General features: G+C 55.6%; 2 protein-coding genes across 6 annotated transcripts in view; both read right to left on the bottom strand.

Moving 5' to 3' along the window:
- NADK (NAD kinase) overlaps nt 1–2,834 on the bottom strand; it is a 31,567-nt gene extending 28,733 nt beyond the window's left edge. For 2 of the 3 annotated variants that reach the window (XM_019461109.2, XM_019461108.2), the window contains exon 1: nt 1,600–1,768. Coding sequence is in view for 1 of the 3 variants with exons in the window: in XM_019461107.2 (XP_019316652.2) it covers nt 2,739–2,821 (83 nt within the window). In the remaining 2 variants the exon portion in view is untranslated. Of the gene's footprint in view, nt 1–1,599; nt 1,769–2,738 lie in introns of those variants that run through there. The other variant, XM_019461107.2, reaches the window with a different exon arrangement.
- A 3,516-nt stretch (nt 2,835–6,350) lies between these two features.
- GNB1 (G protein subunit beta 1) overlaps nt 6,351–13,447 on the bottom strand; it is an 87,793-nt gene continuing 80,696 nt past the window's right edge. For all 3 annotated transcript variants that reach the window (XM_019461111.2, XM_019461114.2, XM_019461112.2), the window contains 5 exons: nt 13,186–13,252; nt 11,620–11,821; nt 10,539–10,755; nt 8,317–8,432; nt 6,351–8,072 (listed from right to left, as the gene is read on the bottom strand). In XM_019461111.2, coding sequence (XP_019316656.1) covers nt 8,326–8,432; nt 10,539–10,755; nt 11,620–11,821; nt 13,186–13,252 — 593 coding nt within the window. In that variant the 3' untranslated portion in view covers nt 6,351–8,072; nt 8,317–8,325. The remainder of the gene's footprint in view (nt 8,073–8,316; nt 8,433–10,538; nt 10,756–11,619; nt 11,822–13,185; nt 13,253–13,447) is intronic.

Raw genomic sequence — 13,447 nt, 5'->3', positions numbered from 1 at the left:
TAAACATTAAAAAGGAATTTTAAAAAAAAGCAACTTCGGCATTGAGACGTTTTATTAGAAAAGTATTCACAGAACCCACACATGGTGGAGAGGGGACACACCGAGATGCCTGAGGCAACCAGGACACAAGTCCCACACACGCCCACAGACGCACACGACCCACACGATGTCCACTGTGAGCTCTCCATCCGTATTTGTGGAAATACTGAATGGAAAAGGAAAGCGTATATGGTGGCAGAAACAGGCCCATCCTCACTGGATGACACTGAGTTGGACGATAAGTACCTATTAAAGTGCCCCTCCCTTCTCCCTCCATACAGAATGCCCCAGGCTGGCAAGGATGTTGTAACAGTGGGTATTTGCTCTGGCAGCAGACCGTCCAAGAAAGACTTTTTGGAAAGTTCTCTGGGAACACGAACCAAGAGCCTAACGTGAAACCCCATAAACTGAATAGGATTCGAGACCCGAAGGGGGCTTTTATAGACAGGCGGCTGCACCCGGCCGTCAACAGGTGTAATAGGATGGCAGTGACCCTGCTGGAGGCAGCCCTGCAGGTCTAAGTGCACTGTCCCTGCACATTCCCTCCCCTGGGAGCTGGGCCTGCTTCCTGAAGCTCCCTCTGGCTGTTGTAACATCCACGCTTTGAGAAAAGTGGTGATTTGGGTAATAAAGACGTGGGGCCATCAACTCCCATAATAAAACACCCGCCTCTTCATTCTACAGGTTAAACCGACCTTTTCTCAGGTGGTAAACTCAATAAAATCAACTGTTTCCCCTTTTACTTATCAGCCACCTCCACTGCCCAAGGAAGGACTGACTGCTGCTGGGCCAGCGTCTGGGAGAACCTCTACCATCACGGGTTTTGTGCTGGCAACACAGACCCGCCGGCAAGTTAAAAACAAAAACAAAAATCCCAGACCCATCAGGAGGGCTCACCTCCAAGCGGAGCCACTGGGCTAGGCACTGCACTGGCACCTGTCCCTGTCCTCAAGTCGCCAGGTGGCGGGGGCAAAGGTCCCAGTGAAGAAAGGCCCGGGGTGTGCAATGCCCGGGGACGGGGAGGTGCGGGGGGCAAGCGGAATTGGGGGAATGAGTCCTTGAATGGCGTCATCCGGAAAGATGGGAAAGCAAGTCACTTGGTTAAAGCCAGGGCGTATTCCCAAAACGAATGAGGAAGTCTTCCACGTGAGACAGTTGCGCCCCAAGACGGGAAAGGAAAAGTAACCTGTTACTCAGAAGCAAAGGCATCCGTTTGCTTGGAGCGACCCCGGCCCGAGACGCCCGCGGGTTCCAGCCGCCGCGGGTCCCAGCCGCCGCGGGTCGCCGGTGGGTGTCCGGCACCGAGTGCGGGGCGCTTTCCGGTGACCCCGACCTGCCGGCGAGGGCCGACCCGCCAGGCTGCCCGCCAAGGGGCCGACTCAGGAGGCAGTCGTCGCGGGCCAAGTCGGGGGTCGCGCTCCCAGGCCCACACCCCGTCGGCCGGCGGGATCGCGCCCCCAACACCTCCCCCCGCCGGTCCCCGGCCTCCGGGCGGCCCCGCGACCACGGGCGGCGGCGACCGCGGGCGGAGGGCAGGGCCGAGCGGCCGCGCGCACTCACCGTTCGCTGCCCCGGGCGCCTGCGGGGCCGTCCCCTCTCCGGGCCGAGCCCGCGGGCCCCGCCGCCCCGCCGCCGCTCGCCGTCGCTAGCCGGCCCCCGGCGCCGCGGCCTCCCCCCGCCCCATGGCCGCCCCCCGCCCCACGGCCGCCGGGACCGCGGCGCCGGCCCGCCGAGCAGCAATACAGCCAGTGCGCACGCGTGCGCGTCCGCGCCACGCATGCGCCACCCGCCGCGCATGCGCCCTCCCCGCGCCACGCCCCCGCGCACGTGGTTCGGCCGGCAAGGACTTGGGTCTGGGATGGGGAAGGCGGGGCTGGGGTCGGGGGCCTGGGATCTGGGGTGGGCCTTCGGCCGCCGCGACCCCGACGGCGGCCTCCGGGAGGAAGAACCTTGGATCTCGGTCACCCCGCCGCTTCGGATACTCGTCCGTCAGTCCGCTGGGCTGGCACCCCCTGCCCCTGCCCCCTGGCTGTCCCAGCTCCCCACCACCGCGGTTAGGGTGGGCTGGCCTCGGCCCCGCGAGTGGTGACAGCACCCACCTAGGATTCCGTAACTGACAGGGTATAAATCTGCGGAGAAGGAACATGTTTGGGGAACCAAAACTCGTTGTGAGCAGCTGCGGCAGCACTGGCCCCTCCCTGCCAGGACAGCTGGAAGGGGGCGGCCTGGGCCGGCTACCAGGGGCCTCGTCCACCCCAAGCAGCCTGGCAGGGACTTGCACACCACTTGGACTGCAGGGGCTCTAGGCTTGGGATGTCAGAGGGGCCACTGTATGGTGACCGGCTAGCACTGTCCTCCCCTCCCCCCTTTCCCACCACCACTGCAGGACCCAGACAGGAGGGAGGAAGGGGACCGAGGCCACAGTGCCCACTTTGTACCTTCGCTGCAGGCCTTCCCCAATCCACCCAGGAGTCAAGTATCCCAATAGTGTGCCAGGCTCCTGGGACACATCTCTGAATAAGCTGATGCGGGTCACTGTAGAGGAACCCCCGGGCAGTGCACTGTTGGGTGCTTGGTAATCTGCCTGGGCTCCCAAGTGCCAACCATTATTCCTTGTGTACACTCAGGTGTCCCACACCTCGTATAGACTGGAGTACTCTGCACACCGCCTGGCTTCCAGGTTTCCACAACCCCCATACCTGCTGTTGTCAGTCTTCTCTGGCGGGGTCTCTTGGCCCTGTGTCCAGAGACTTGAAACACAGAGGGGCACAAGACAGGACATGTCTCACTGCTGTCTTGGGGCCACTGGGCAGTGGGGTCACCAAGAGTGAGTGGAAAGGGGGCCAAGGATGGCAGGAATTTGGGGTGATTTCTCAAGCTCTGTAACTTCCTTTTCTGGTTGTTTTGGAAACCCCACCACTTCCCTAAAGTGACCGCCAGCCACACCCACAGGAGAAGCCTTTTGAGCTGCACATCTGGGATATGGTCATTAACATAATAATACTAATGCTTGAGCCAGCTCTTACTATGTTCCAGGCATTGGGCTAGGCCTCCCAAGAACCTTCTAGATCAGGAAGAGTCTATAGAGAAGGCACCAAGGCAGAAGAGCCAGCCTTGTGGCTAGCCGAGTTCACACAGCAGGGCCCTTCCTGTGTGTCCCTCTCTAAAGGGAACTTGTGTCAGTGTTTGCAATAATGGAAAGCCTCTGTCCACCCAGACCTCAGAGGGTGCTTCCCCATTTCAGAGATGAAAAAACAGGGGCTGTGGCTTCCTTCACCTGACCCGGATTGTGCAAAATTTCCCAGTAGGCCCGGGTCCCACTCTGCCCCATCAAACACTGGTCAGTAGTAATGGAAACCCCCACCAGGCCCCCCCAAGGCTGGCCAGTAGTAATGGGAGCCGATGCTGGGAGGGGTGGGGTGCTTTAAGGCATCCGGAAGGTTCCTAGAGGCCGTTTGACTTGGGCTGAGTCCAAAGGCGGAGTAGGAATAAGCCAGGCTTGGTGGGGAGAGGGAAGGGCCAGCACCAAGGACAATGGCTGGTGTGAGGATGGGGGTGGGGGGTGGGGGGTGGGTGGATGCTAGGCAGGCTAGTTTGGGCTGGGCTGAGGAAGAGGGTTCTGCCTCAGAGGGTCTCAAGGGTAACCTTTCCCAACACTTGTATTTGTTTCTTTGTTATTTTCTTAAATGTGACTTGTGATTCCTGTTTTATTTAAGCCTCAGACCCCTAAAACCTAGATGTACCCTCTTCGGAGGGTTGAATGATGGGGGATATCAGGGTGGGTGGGTTAGGTGGTGGAAGAAGGCAGCCTGGGCCATGGAGGGTAGAGCCAGGTAGGCTGCCTGGCTAGAGCTGGACTCATTCAGACAGGGTGGGGGGTCCTGGATTTTAAGTGCAGTCTCGAGCGCAGCTCTCAGGTGAAGCGGGTACTCCTTGGAGTCCTGCCCCCAGCTCACATGCAAGTTGGCCTCAACTGTGCTTGACGGGTGAGAGGGTGAACAGAGATTGCCCAGCACCCAAAAGGGGAAGTGGCCAGGAGCCTGGCCAGGGGTGACAGGGGTGGCAGGGAAGGACCAAGGCTCCCTGTGGAGGCGGGTGTCTTGGGCTATTCAGAAGTCATCTTGTCCATACCCCCAGCCCCAGGCCTCTAGCCAGCGCGCACAGGGCAAGTCCAGCCCCTCCTTACCCATTCCTCTCCAGGGGCCAGTGTCTGGAATTGCCAACTTGGCTCCCTCCTGGTGGGAGTGGTTTTGGGTGACCAAGTGTGGGAGGAAGCCCTTCTTCCTGCAGGCCTGCTAGGTGCCAGGCACACGGTCCAGCAGGGGACAAGACCTTGGAGTAGACCGTGAACTTCTCACCAGGGTGGTTAGCAGAGGGACAGCCCCCTCACCCCCCACCAGCTAGGAGGAGCTACAGAGGGGCAGAGGCAGTGCCAGCTTGCCGTGGGTGGGGTCTGGCATTTGCACAAAGGGGCTTGATGAATTCTCACAAGGCCTCTAGGAAACAGGTGCTTTTGTTGTCTGCGGTTTTTACTCAGGGCATCTGGGGCACCGGCCGAGTAACCTGCAGCGAGGACATGAGGGGCAGAGTGTGGCCCTAGCTCCAGGAAGGCTTTGACTGGACTCCAGGAGTGGGGGGCTGGGGGAGACGGAGCACTAGGAAGAGGAGGGCACCTGCCTGGACAGCACACCCCTCAGGGCAGCCCGCGGGGCTTGTGGGGCCACGTTGAGGATCAGGCACCGTGGGGGGTGGCAGAAGCCCCCAGTATCCATCTGGGACACAACACTGGGCATGGTGGGGACAGAACCCTAGAAGTCACCGAGAGGCCCCAGCTCAGTCCAGCCTCCCAAGGGCTCCGAGTGGAGCTTGGACAGCACACTTGCAACAGGTGCCCACAAGGGCAGGGCCATGACTAGGACAGGAGGGGTGGAAGTCTCAGGGGAGACTGGAGGAAGGGGAGGGAGCACGGCCAGCACCCTGGAAGGGGACGCATGGCAAAGAGCGAGAAGTCACTTTCCGAGGGCTGTCCAGGCAGCAGAGGTTCAGTGCTAAAGGGTCCTGCTCGGTCCGTGCAAGCTTGAGTTTTGTGCCTGAAGGTTGAAAACGAACACAGTCCACCCTGGTTGTGCAGGTGTCCCTTCATTTCTGCACAGCGAGCTGGCCACTTTCTAGATGCCCCTACTGGTACCTGTTTCCAGTGGCTGCTTTGCTGAGAAAGTGGGACAGTGATCTCAGAGCCAGCAGAGAGCTAGCTGCACCATGCAGGGGCAGGTCAGGGAGCAGGGGACATGCCGGGTGCCAGGCTGGGGCACTGAAGGACAGAGGGAACACGTGGGCATCTGTGGGCTACCAGTCCTTGCTGAGGTTCCATTGTACCCCATCCCAGGGTGTACCTCTGTGCAGGATAACCACCTGCTTTCTGCTCCCCCTGCTTTCTGCTGATGGGGTCATCAGCCCCAGGAGCACCTCAGTTGCTCCCTGGCATTTTGTAAGACAGCCGGCAGGGTCTTTCAGGGAGCAGTGGGGGAGGAGGTTGAAGCCAGGCAAACCTAGCATTCAGGCTGCCAGTCCCTGGCGAGACGGCACCCCTGGTCCTGGCAAACGCACGGGAGAAATGCACCCCCCCCCACCCCGCCGCTCTGTCTTGCTGGTAATTGGAGAAGAGAGCCTCAGGCGGGAGTACTTCCCATGGAGAGCAGTCTTCACTTATTTATGAAAAAGTACCAGCATTTAACCCAAGAAAAGTACCGAGTCACCTTTTATAACCTTGTAGAATGAGGAAGGGACGGGGCCCTGGTGGAGGTCCTTCAGGGGTATGCCCGTTCCGAGTGGTTTCTCACACTTTGGGGGAGATATTCAGTTTTTCTTACAAGATGCCGCTCTTTTTATCCAGATGGAGATAAAAACCTCAGTCAGAAGGAAAGCATGTGTCTGGAGTAACGTCCTAGATCTTACAGAGGGAGGAGGAGGTAAGGGCCTCAGGCCCCGAAGATGAGAGACACTGGCAGGACGGCGCCTGGGGACGCTCCTCGCGCGCTGGGCAGTGGCCTGAGAGGTGGGGGAAGGGCGGCTGGGCCCCGACGGTGGCAGAACTGCTGGGGCGCTGCTACTGCGTGGGGCCGGCCGAGGACCCGACCCTCCTTTCAGGGACTCTTGGCGATGGGGACAAAAGGCATGGCAGAAAAGCAGGCAGCCATGCCACTGCCCGCACGACCACATCCAGCCGACGTCACCGAGTAGGGCGGCCAGGGGAAGACGGCTGTGTCACGAGCCCAAACAGCCTGGCAAATAAGCAGCCACACCCAAATCCCTCATGTCAAACCGCTTTATTACATCTTAAATAACAGTACAGTTTAATATAGTATCTATCTCGCATCCAGCCTCCTTGCAATACACTGACTTTAAAATTAAATACAGTGAGGGCACGGGGTGCAGAGAGCTCCTACAGAGGTGTGGATGGGAGGGAAGGAGGGCTCGTGTTTCTTCTCCCTGCCAGCCCCTGGCCTACTGCATGGCACAGCGCAGTTCTGTACAGGATGCTGCGGAAACAGGACGGAGAGAAGCCCCGGCTGCTGCTGTGGAGCGGGCTCGGGTGCAGGGAGGCAGCCCACGGCGCCGCTGTCCCCCGGCCTCCAGCGGGACCGGGGAGGCGTGGGTGTTACACGACGACCCGCCTCAGATGCAGAAGGCTGGTCCCACGGCAGAGACAGGCCAAGAGGAGTTGGCAGAGGAAGGCCGGGTCTCTACCCCCTGCTCCCCCCGCCCCCGAGTCCAACGGCAATCCTTTGCAACAGGGCTTTTTTTTTTTTTTTTTTTAAAAGAAAGAAAGCAAACAGTGACTCATCCTGCCACCCAAGCGCGAGGGGCTGCTCGCTGTACTGCTTCCGGTGCACAGAATGGCAGCAAGAAGTGGACAGAGCCGCGATGGTTACAACTTGAAAGAGGTTATTTCTTAAAAGAAAAAGAACATCTAAGGACTGAGTCCTGGATGCACTTTTGAGCATTTCTACAGCATGCGATTCTAAGAGTAAACCCACCCAATATGGCAAACGATCAAATTTTTTAAAATTTAACTTAGAAAGTTTGAGATCATTATTTTCAAAACATTGATTTGTACATGGTTTCATACACAAATAATTGACTGACTATCCAAGCACGGGACGGGCGCCTCTCTTGAAAACAGAGGTTCCTGACGGCTGGGGGCGGGGCACAGGGTAGCGTTAGGCTATTATCATGGACTTCCTTCCCTCCAACTTCACAAGGAAACCCGCTGTGACATTAAGAACTGAACCGAGAAGGCAGGGAGGATGGGCGGGGAGGAACAGGTGCCTAACTGGAGTAGACTTCATCACGCGTTCAAGACCATCCACGGCGTGTGCTTGCTTCCTTTCCTGATTAGCGTCTGTCTTCCTTTCTAGGCCGTGTTTGTGCGTAACAATTACGTGACACAGGACAAAAAATAAAAAACTGAGGGACTCGGTTTACGTCATTAACAATTTCAGAGAGGCTGCACCAGACCCTCTTCCTCTGTTGAACTACTGAACGTAAAGGAATATATTTTAAGAAGGAAATATGGATGTTTGCAAAATCCTGTTACAAACACAACCTGAAGTTTAGAACCAGTTACGAGATAAAATCCTCCACTTGTTTTGCGTGAACAGCACAAAACAGGGTCACTGACCTGAAATTCAAATGAACTAGTGAAAAGGTGTGTCTGTCTCACAATTACACTCAAGTTTACCTTCTGGTTAACATGTTTATTATGGTATTTCCTTTTAAATTCATTCCAGACAAAAAAGAACAAAGACGATGGTCCCGGAAGGAATGCACAATTTTGTCTCAGTTTACAGCACAGAGGTTCTCTTAATGGGAATTGTGCTCTTGGTTTCAGCAATAAGTGAAGGAAAAGGCCTTGCCCTTTTGAAGTTCTGAGGGGGTGCAGGGCGTCCACGTTAGTAGGGGTGGAGAGGAAATGCTATCACTGTAACGCTTCAAGGTTGGAATGGTCTTCCAGTCGCCACGACGTCCACCTGCTGTTTTAAACAGAGTTTAAAGCAATACAAACAGAGAACGCCCACACTCACTGCTCCTGCTCTCCCCACCGTCCCGCCCGTCTGCCCTAAGGACACGTCACCTCAGGTGGATGTAACGCTCACCTGAGCACAGTTCCAGATCAGCTCTACATCGAATTAATCTAGCAACGGTGACATCCTATGTGCCGTGTGAAATACACACACAGACGTGCACGCAGGGAGGGCACCTTGGCTGCTGCATTACCTGTCGACGTTAGTTCCAGATCTTGAGGAAGCTGTCCCAGGACCCTGTCGCCACGGCCATCCCATCGTCAGTCACCCCCAGGCAGCTGACGCGGTTGTCATGCCCGGCCAAGACACCTGAGAGCAGATGACAGCCCAGTCACTCCAGGACCCAGAGGTGCCCCACCTGGGGGCGACGCGGCGATGCTCTGCAGGGCTGGCTGGCAGGGCCACCCGCGGAAGCATACCCAGAACGCCAAGGCCCCTCCTCTGCGATGTCCCAATGGCAGGGAAGGACACTGGGAGGCAGAGAAACCACGCTGGTCCAAGGCGAGTACAGCTCACTATACTCCTCTCTTAAAAACAACATGGACCACACCTACAGCCACAGGGAAGTATTCATACACAACAAAGACGCACTGGAGCCCCTGGTAAGAAGTCTGTTTTTAAGACAGCCACGATGACAAGGAACATACACAATAAAAAGGTACAGACACACACAGTGAATAACTTAGGACCTTTGGCACCAACTCCTGAATATATTCACTGTGGTAAGAAGCTTAAATAAAAAATGAAATACAGGGGGACCTGGGTGGCTCAGTCAGTTGAGCGTCCAACTCTCGATTTCAGCTCAGGTCACGATCTCATCACGTTCGTGACATTCAGCCCCAGGTCAGGCTGTGCGCTGAGCATGGAGCCTGCTTGAGATTCTCTCTCTGCCCCTCCCCATCCCCTCTCAAAATAAATAAATAAATATAATAAAAAAGAAAAGAAAAGAAAGAAAGAAAAGAAATCTAAATCACAATAAAAAAAGCCAACCATTCCAATCTCAGGGCAATTAGAACCCAAGAGTGTAAGCCTGTGGGCTGTTCATCTGTTTGTAACCCCTGGAGCCTAGCACCGGGCACAAAACACAGAGAGCTGGACACTGAGGCAAGAGGGGCCAATGGGATGTCACACAGTGACTCCATGCTGACCCCACAGTGAGACAAGCCTGTTGACATTCAGTCACCTGTGCTTAGATAATCATCAGCCAGGGGCACCTGGGTGGCTCAGTTAACCCTCCAACTTCGGTTCAGGTCATGGTCTCACAGTTTGGGCACTCGAGCCCCGCATCGGGCTCTGTGCTGACAGCTCGGAGCCTGGAGCCGGCTTCCGATTCTATGTCCCCCTCTCTCTGCCCCTCCCCCACTCGTGCTCGGTCTTTCTCTCTCAAAGAGAAACATTAAAAAAAAAAATTAGAAAAAAAAAAGGTAATTATCATCCAGAACATTCCACGTCTGATCGGAAGAATCTGATGGCTAATTTCAGAGAATCCGTGTCCATTTCCTATACTCCTTAGTGTCACAGCTGAGTAAAGAGACAGACTCAGCTGGATGGAACAGTGTCCTCTGCTGTGGCACCAGGACCAGAAAACTGTTGGGGCAGCGGGAGCAAGAGGTATGCAAGAGGGAGTGGGGGGCAGGAGGGGAATTCAGCCCAGGGTGGGTAAAGATCCATCAGAAAGTGGGATGTCAAGGTAAGACACCCCCAAGAAGACCCCAAGTCACGCTCCCTTCTTCCCCCTGCCAAGATTAACTGGGTTGAAAGATTCTGAAAATGTCAATTCAATTCAGCTGCCTGACTGTCCACGTTTAATACAGGATGTTTCTCACCTTTTGTACAATTTATGTTTTATTTCCTAATTTTTAAGATTTTATTTTTAGGTAATCTTTACACCCAACATGGGGCTTGAACTCACAACCGCAAGATCAAGAGGCACACTCTCTACTGACTGAGCCAGTCAGGCAACCCTGTACAACTTGTGTTTTAATGCCCTTTACAGCCACACACTTGCCTTTGATGTGTGAACTTGAGACTTTAGACCTGCCCAAGCCTGTGCCCATAGATGACACGGTTCCACCACGTACAGCCGGTGGAGAGAGAAAGCAAGGTGAGGGCCTTGAAGACCCAGCAGCTGTCCGCCCACCGTGGTGGTCTCCGTGCACCCCACACAGTGCGTGTAAGGAGATCTGGTGCCAGGGAAGCCAACGTGCTGGAGACCCTGAGCGCAGACACCCTGGCCTGTCCCCTGTCCTTCCACCGGCCACACCACAGGGCAGGCAGATATACTCGGGCACAGCATGTGCTTCTTACCAGCATCATGTGCGCAAACCCGAATATTCCAACCTCTGGGAGTCAGGTCCATCCTCAAAGGTGAGCCCTCAGTGCCTAGGAGGCCCAGGAGGCCCAGCGAGCACCCACCTGCCCTGTCGGCCTTGAGCGCGTCCCACACGTTGCAGTTGAAGTCGTCGTACCCTGCAAGGAGCAGGCGCCCACTCTTGGAGAAGGACACCGAGGTGATCCCACAGATGATGTTGTCATGGGAGTAAGTCATGAGCTCCTGGTCTGCACGGAGGTCGAACAGCCTGCAGGTAGCATCATCCGAGCCAGTGGCAAACGCATTGCCATTTGGAAAGAACTAGAAAGAGAAAGCAAGCCGAGAGAGTAGGCAAATGCACAGAGAGAAGTAGTGGAAACAGGACCGGCCCACAGCAGGGCTGCTGCCCGCACAGGAGGAAAGGGTCAGCAGGGACCGGACTCTGGAGACACAGGGAAGCAGAGCGGCAGCTGCCTGGGCATCCGGAAGGGAGGGCGTCGGTACTGGGGCAGGCACAGAGGCCGTCTTCCCCAAAGAATAGCCTTCCTTTCATGATCAACTGTTTCCCAAGGGGGCAGGAAGAGTGTGGTCACCCCTGAGCACCGCCAGCAGCTGGACTAGCCTCGTGGAGGAAAAGCGGGGGAGGAATGCCCAGCCCTGACCAACCAGATACCACCTTCCACATCTTCTTGCAACCCCCATCACGTCAGGGTGACGTGGCAACGGGAAGGCTCCTTCAGCTGGCTGCGCCCCAACCATGGGGAGGAGGCTGAGCGTGTAAGGTTCCTGCTCAAGGTTCAGCCTCTGCCCCCCCTCCGCCCCCCACTCCTAAGAGACTGTGCTGACTGGGTCAACTACTGCCTTGTCTGTTTCCCAACTAGAGGGAAGCCCAGGACACCAATCGCTGGCTCGCCCCAGGGCCTGCACACTGTAGGCCCATCGCCAATGTCTGTGAGATGAACAGTCAGCACAGAATCAGCTGGCCTCACAAGGACGACAGAGCACATCACATCTAAGCTTTCTACAGGAGTTTTTGTAAATTAGGTTATAGTTACACAGAGGAGACAACATCTACTCCTGAAAACATTTTAAAACTTAATGGTGTGTTCCACGGTATACAGAAAGCAATCTAACTCGCTAACAGCTGGCAAAGGACCCCAACCCACAGCTGAACCCCCAACTCACACAGATGGCATTGATGTCAGACTCGTGGCCGGTGAAAGTTTGCCGGCACATCCCTTCTCGCACATCCCAGAGTTTGGCTGAAGCATCACAAGCACCAGAGACAAACAGTCTGGTGTCAGGAGCGAGAGAGAGGCTCATAACATCCCCAGTGTGTCCAGTGAACGTGGTCGTCTGCTGGCCGGTCTCGATGTCCCACAGAGCACTGCAGCAGGAACACAAAACATGCAGTCACCTCACTTTGTCAGACAAGCAGTCATGTGACAAACTGTCCTTCAAACCACCCCAGGACCACAGTAAACCTCTGTGCTTTTACTGAAGACAAATCTAAATGTCATAATGTGGCTTTGTTTGGAAGGGAAACCAAGCACCCAAACAAAACACAGACGAGAATGTGGCCACAGGCTTTGGAGTAGTTGTTATCTCTACACCAACTCAAACACCAACAAAGGGGGAGCCAGTGACCTGTGCCCCATGTGGGCTGCAAGGAGCAGCAGGGGCTCCTGGCCAGTGCCCCACACGGGCACAGATCAGCTGCAGCCAGCTCGCTGCCCTCCGGGGTGCCACGGGCTAAGACACGGAGACGACACCAGGTCAACAAATGGCTCAGAGCAAGGCGCGGGTCCCACGGCCTTCCTCGGGAGACACAAACGGGAGAGTCCCTGAGTTTGGTGTCCCGTGGATGTCTGATGAGCAGCTATGTAAGGGGTACAAAGGTGAGACGTCGACTGTGCTGCGGGTGGAGCGTGGGCCACTTCTGTGTTTCAAGCCCCAGGAAGCAGCAGCACCGAAAGCTGCTTGGTTCTGGCTCAGATGCAAATCCGGTTACACGATTTACACGTTGACTGTGCAGGGGGGGGTTCCTTGCTAGGGCCTGGAGGGACTACAGCAAGGAAGGAATCACGTCCAGGACTCCAGCTTTAAAAAAATATCTTCTAATAAAGAAATTCTTCCGCAAATGGACAGGCTACATTATAAGTCTTTTGTGAACCTATACGATTTATACAAAGAGGACGAGCTGGATGGGGAGTCGGGACCCGGCATAGGGCATGCGGCCACATCGTGCCACAAAGCCCAGAAAAGCCCCTGACGACGGTTTAAGTCTAAAATGACTCCTATCTGATCATTTAATGTTCTAGAGGTTAAGTGGGCTTCTAACTGTAAGGTAGAAGCTCAAACCGAGGCAGGCTGAGACAGTGCACTTGACATGGGAAGCCCTGCTCCTCCTCAGTTCTGCTCAGAGTCCACAGTGACACGGCGCTCAGAGGGGACCCGCTCCCCAAAGGGATGCCAACAGTTGCCCAGACGGAGTGTGGCCAGGGGAAAGAAAAACAGGCATGTCACCTACAGCTGCGATGCCTATGAGTCAGTCCTTCGTTGTTCAAAATTAAACTCTGAACTTTAAAATCTATCAAGAGTACAAGGAATTTGCTCATCGCTCATGAATTTGTGTTTGACACCTCACGGCCACTTCAAATTAATAAAAGATGGCCTGATTAATGCCAAGAGTCTTATTTCCTACACGTCTAAGGTGAGCAGTATGAGAAGGCAGGGCGCACAGGTGCTCACCAGGTGGTGTCCCCAGAGCTGGTGACGATCTGATTGTCATCCAGGAAGCGGCAGCAGGACAGGTAACCTGGAAAACAAACCAGAAGATGGCCCTGATCTGCAAGCCCCCGCCCGCAGTTCTAAGGTCCTGTAAATAGAAAACACACTGGCAGAATGAACACACCTGGAAGTTCCACATCTAGGTGTAGACCAATGCTTGCCAGCCGCCCCCCGCCCCGCCCCACATGCAGTAATGAACAAACAAGGTGGCACAGCCCACAGG

This window comes from Panthera pardus, unplaced genomic scaffold (genome assembly GCF_024362965.1).
Source record: "Panthera pardus isolate Hobbes unplaced genomic scaffold, ASM2436296v1 HiC_scaffold_11, whole genome shotgun sequence".
In the NCBI taxonomy this organism is placed as follows: Eukaryota; Metazoa; Chordata; class Mammalia; order Carnivora; family Felidae; genus Panthera; species Panthera pardus.
Note: the sequence above shows the minus strand (reverse complement) of the source record. Positions and strands in the feature narration are given on the sequence as shown.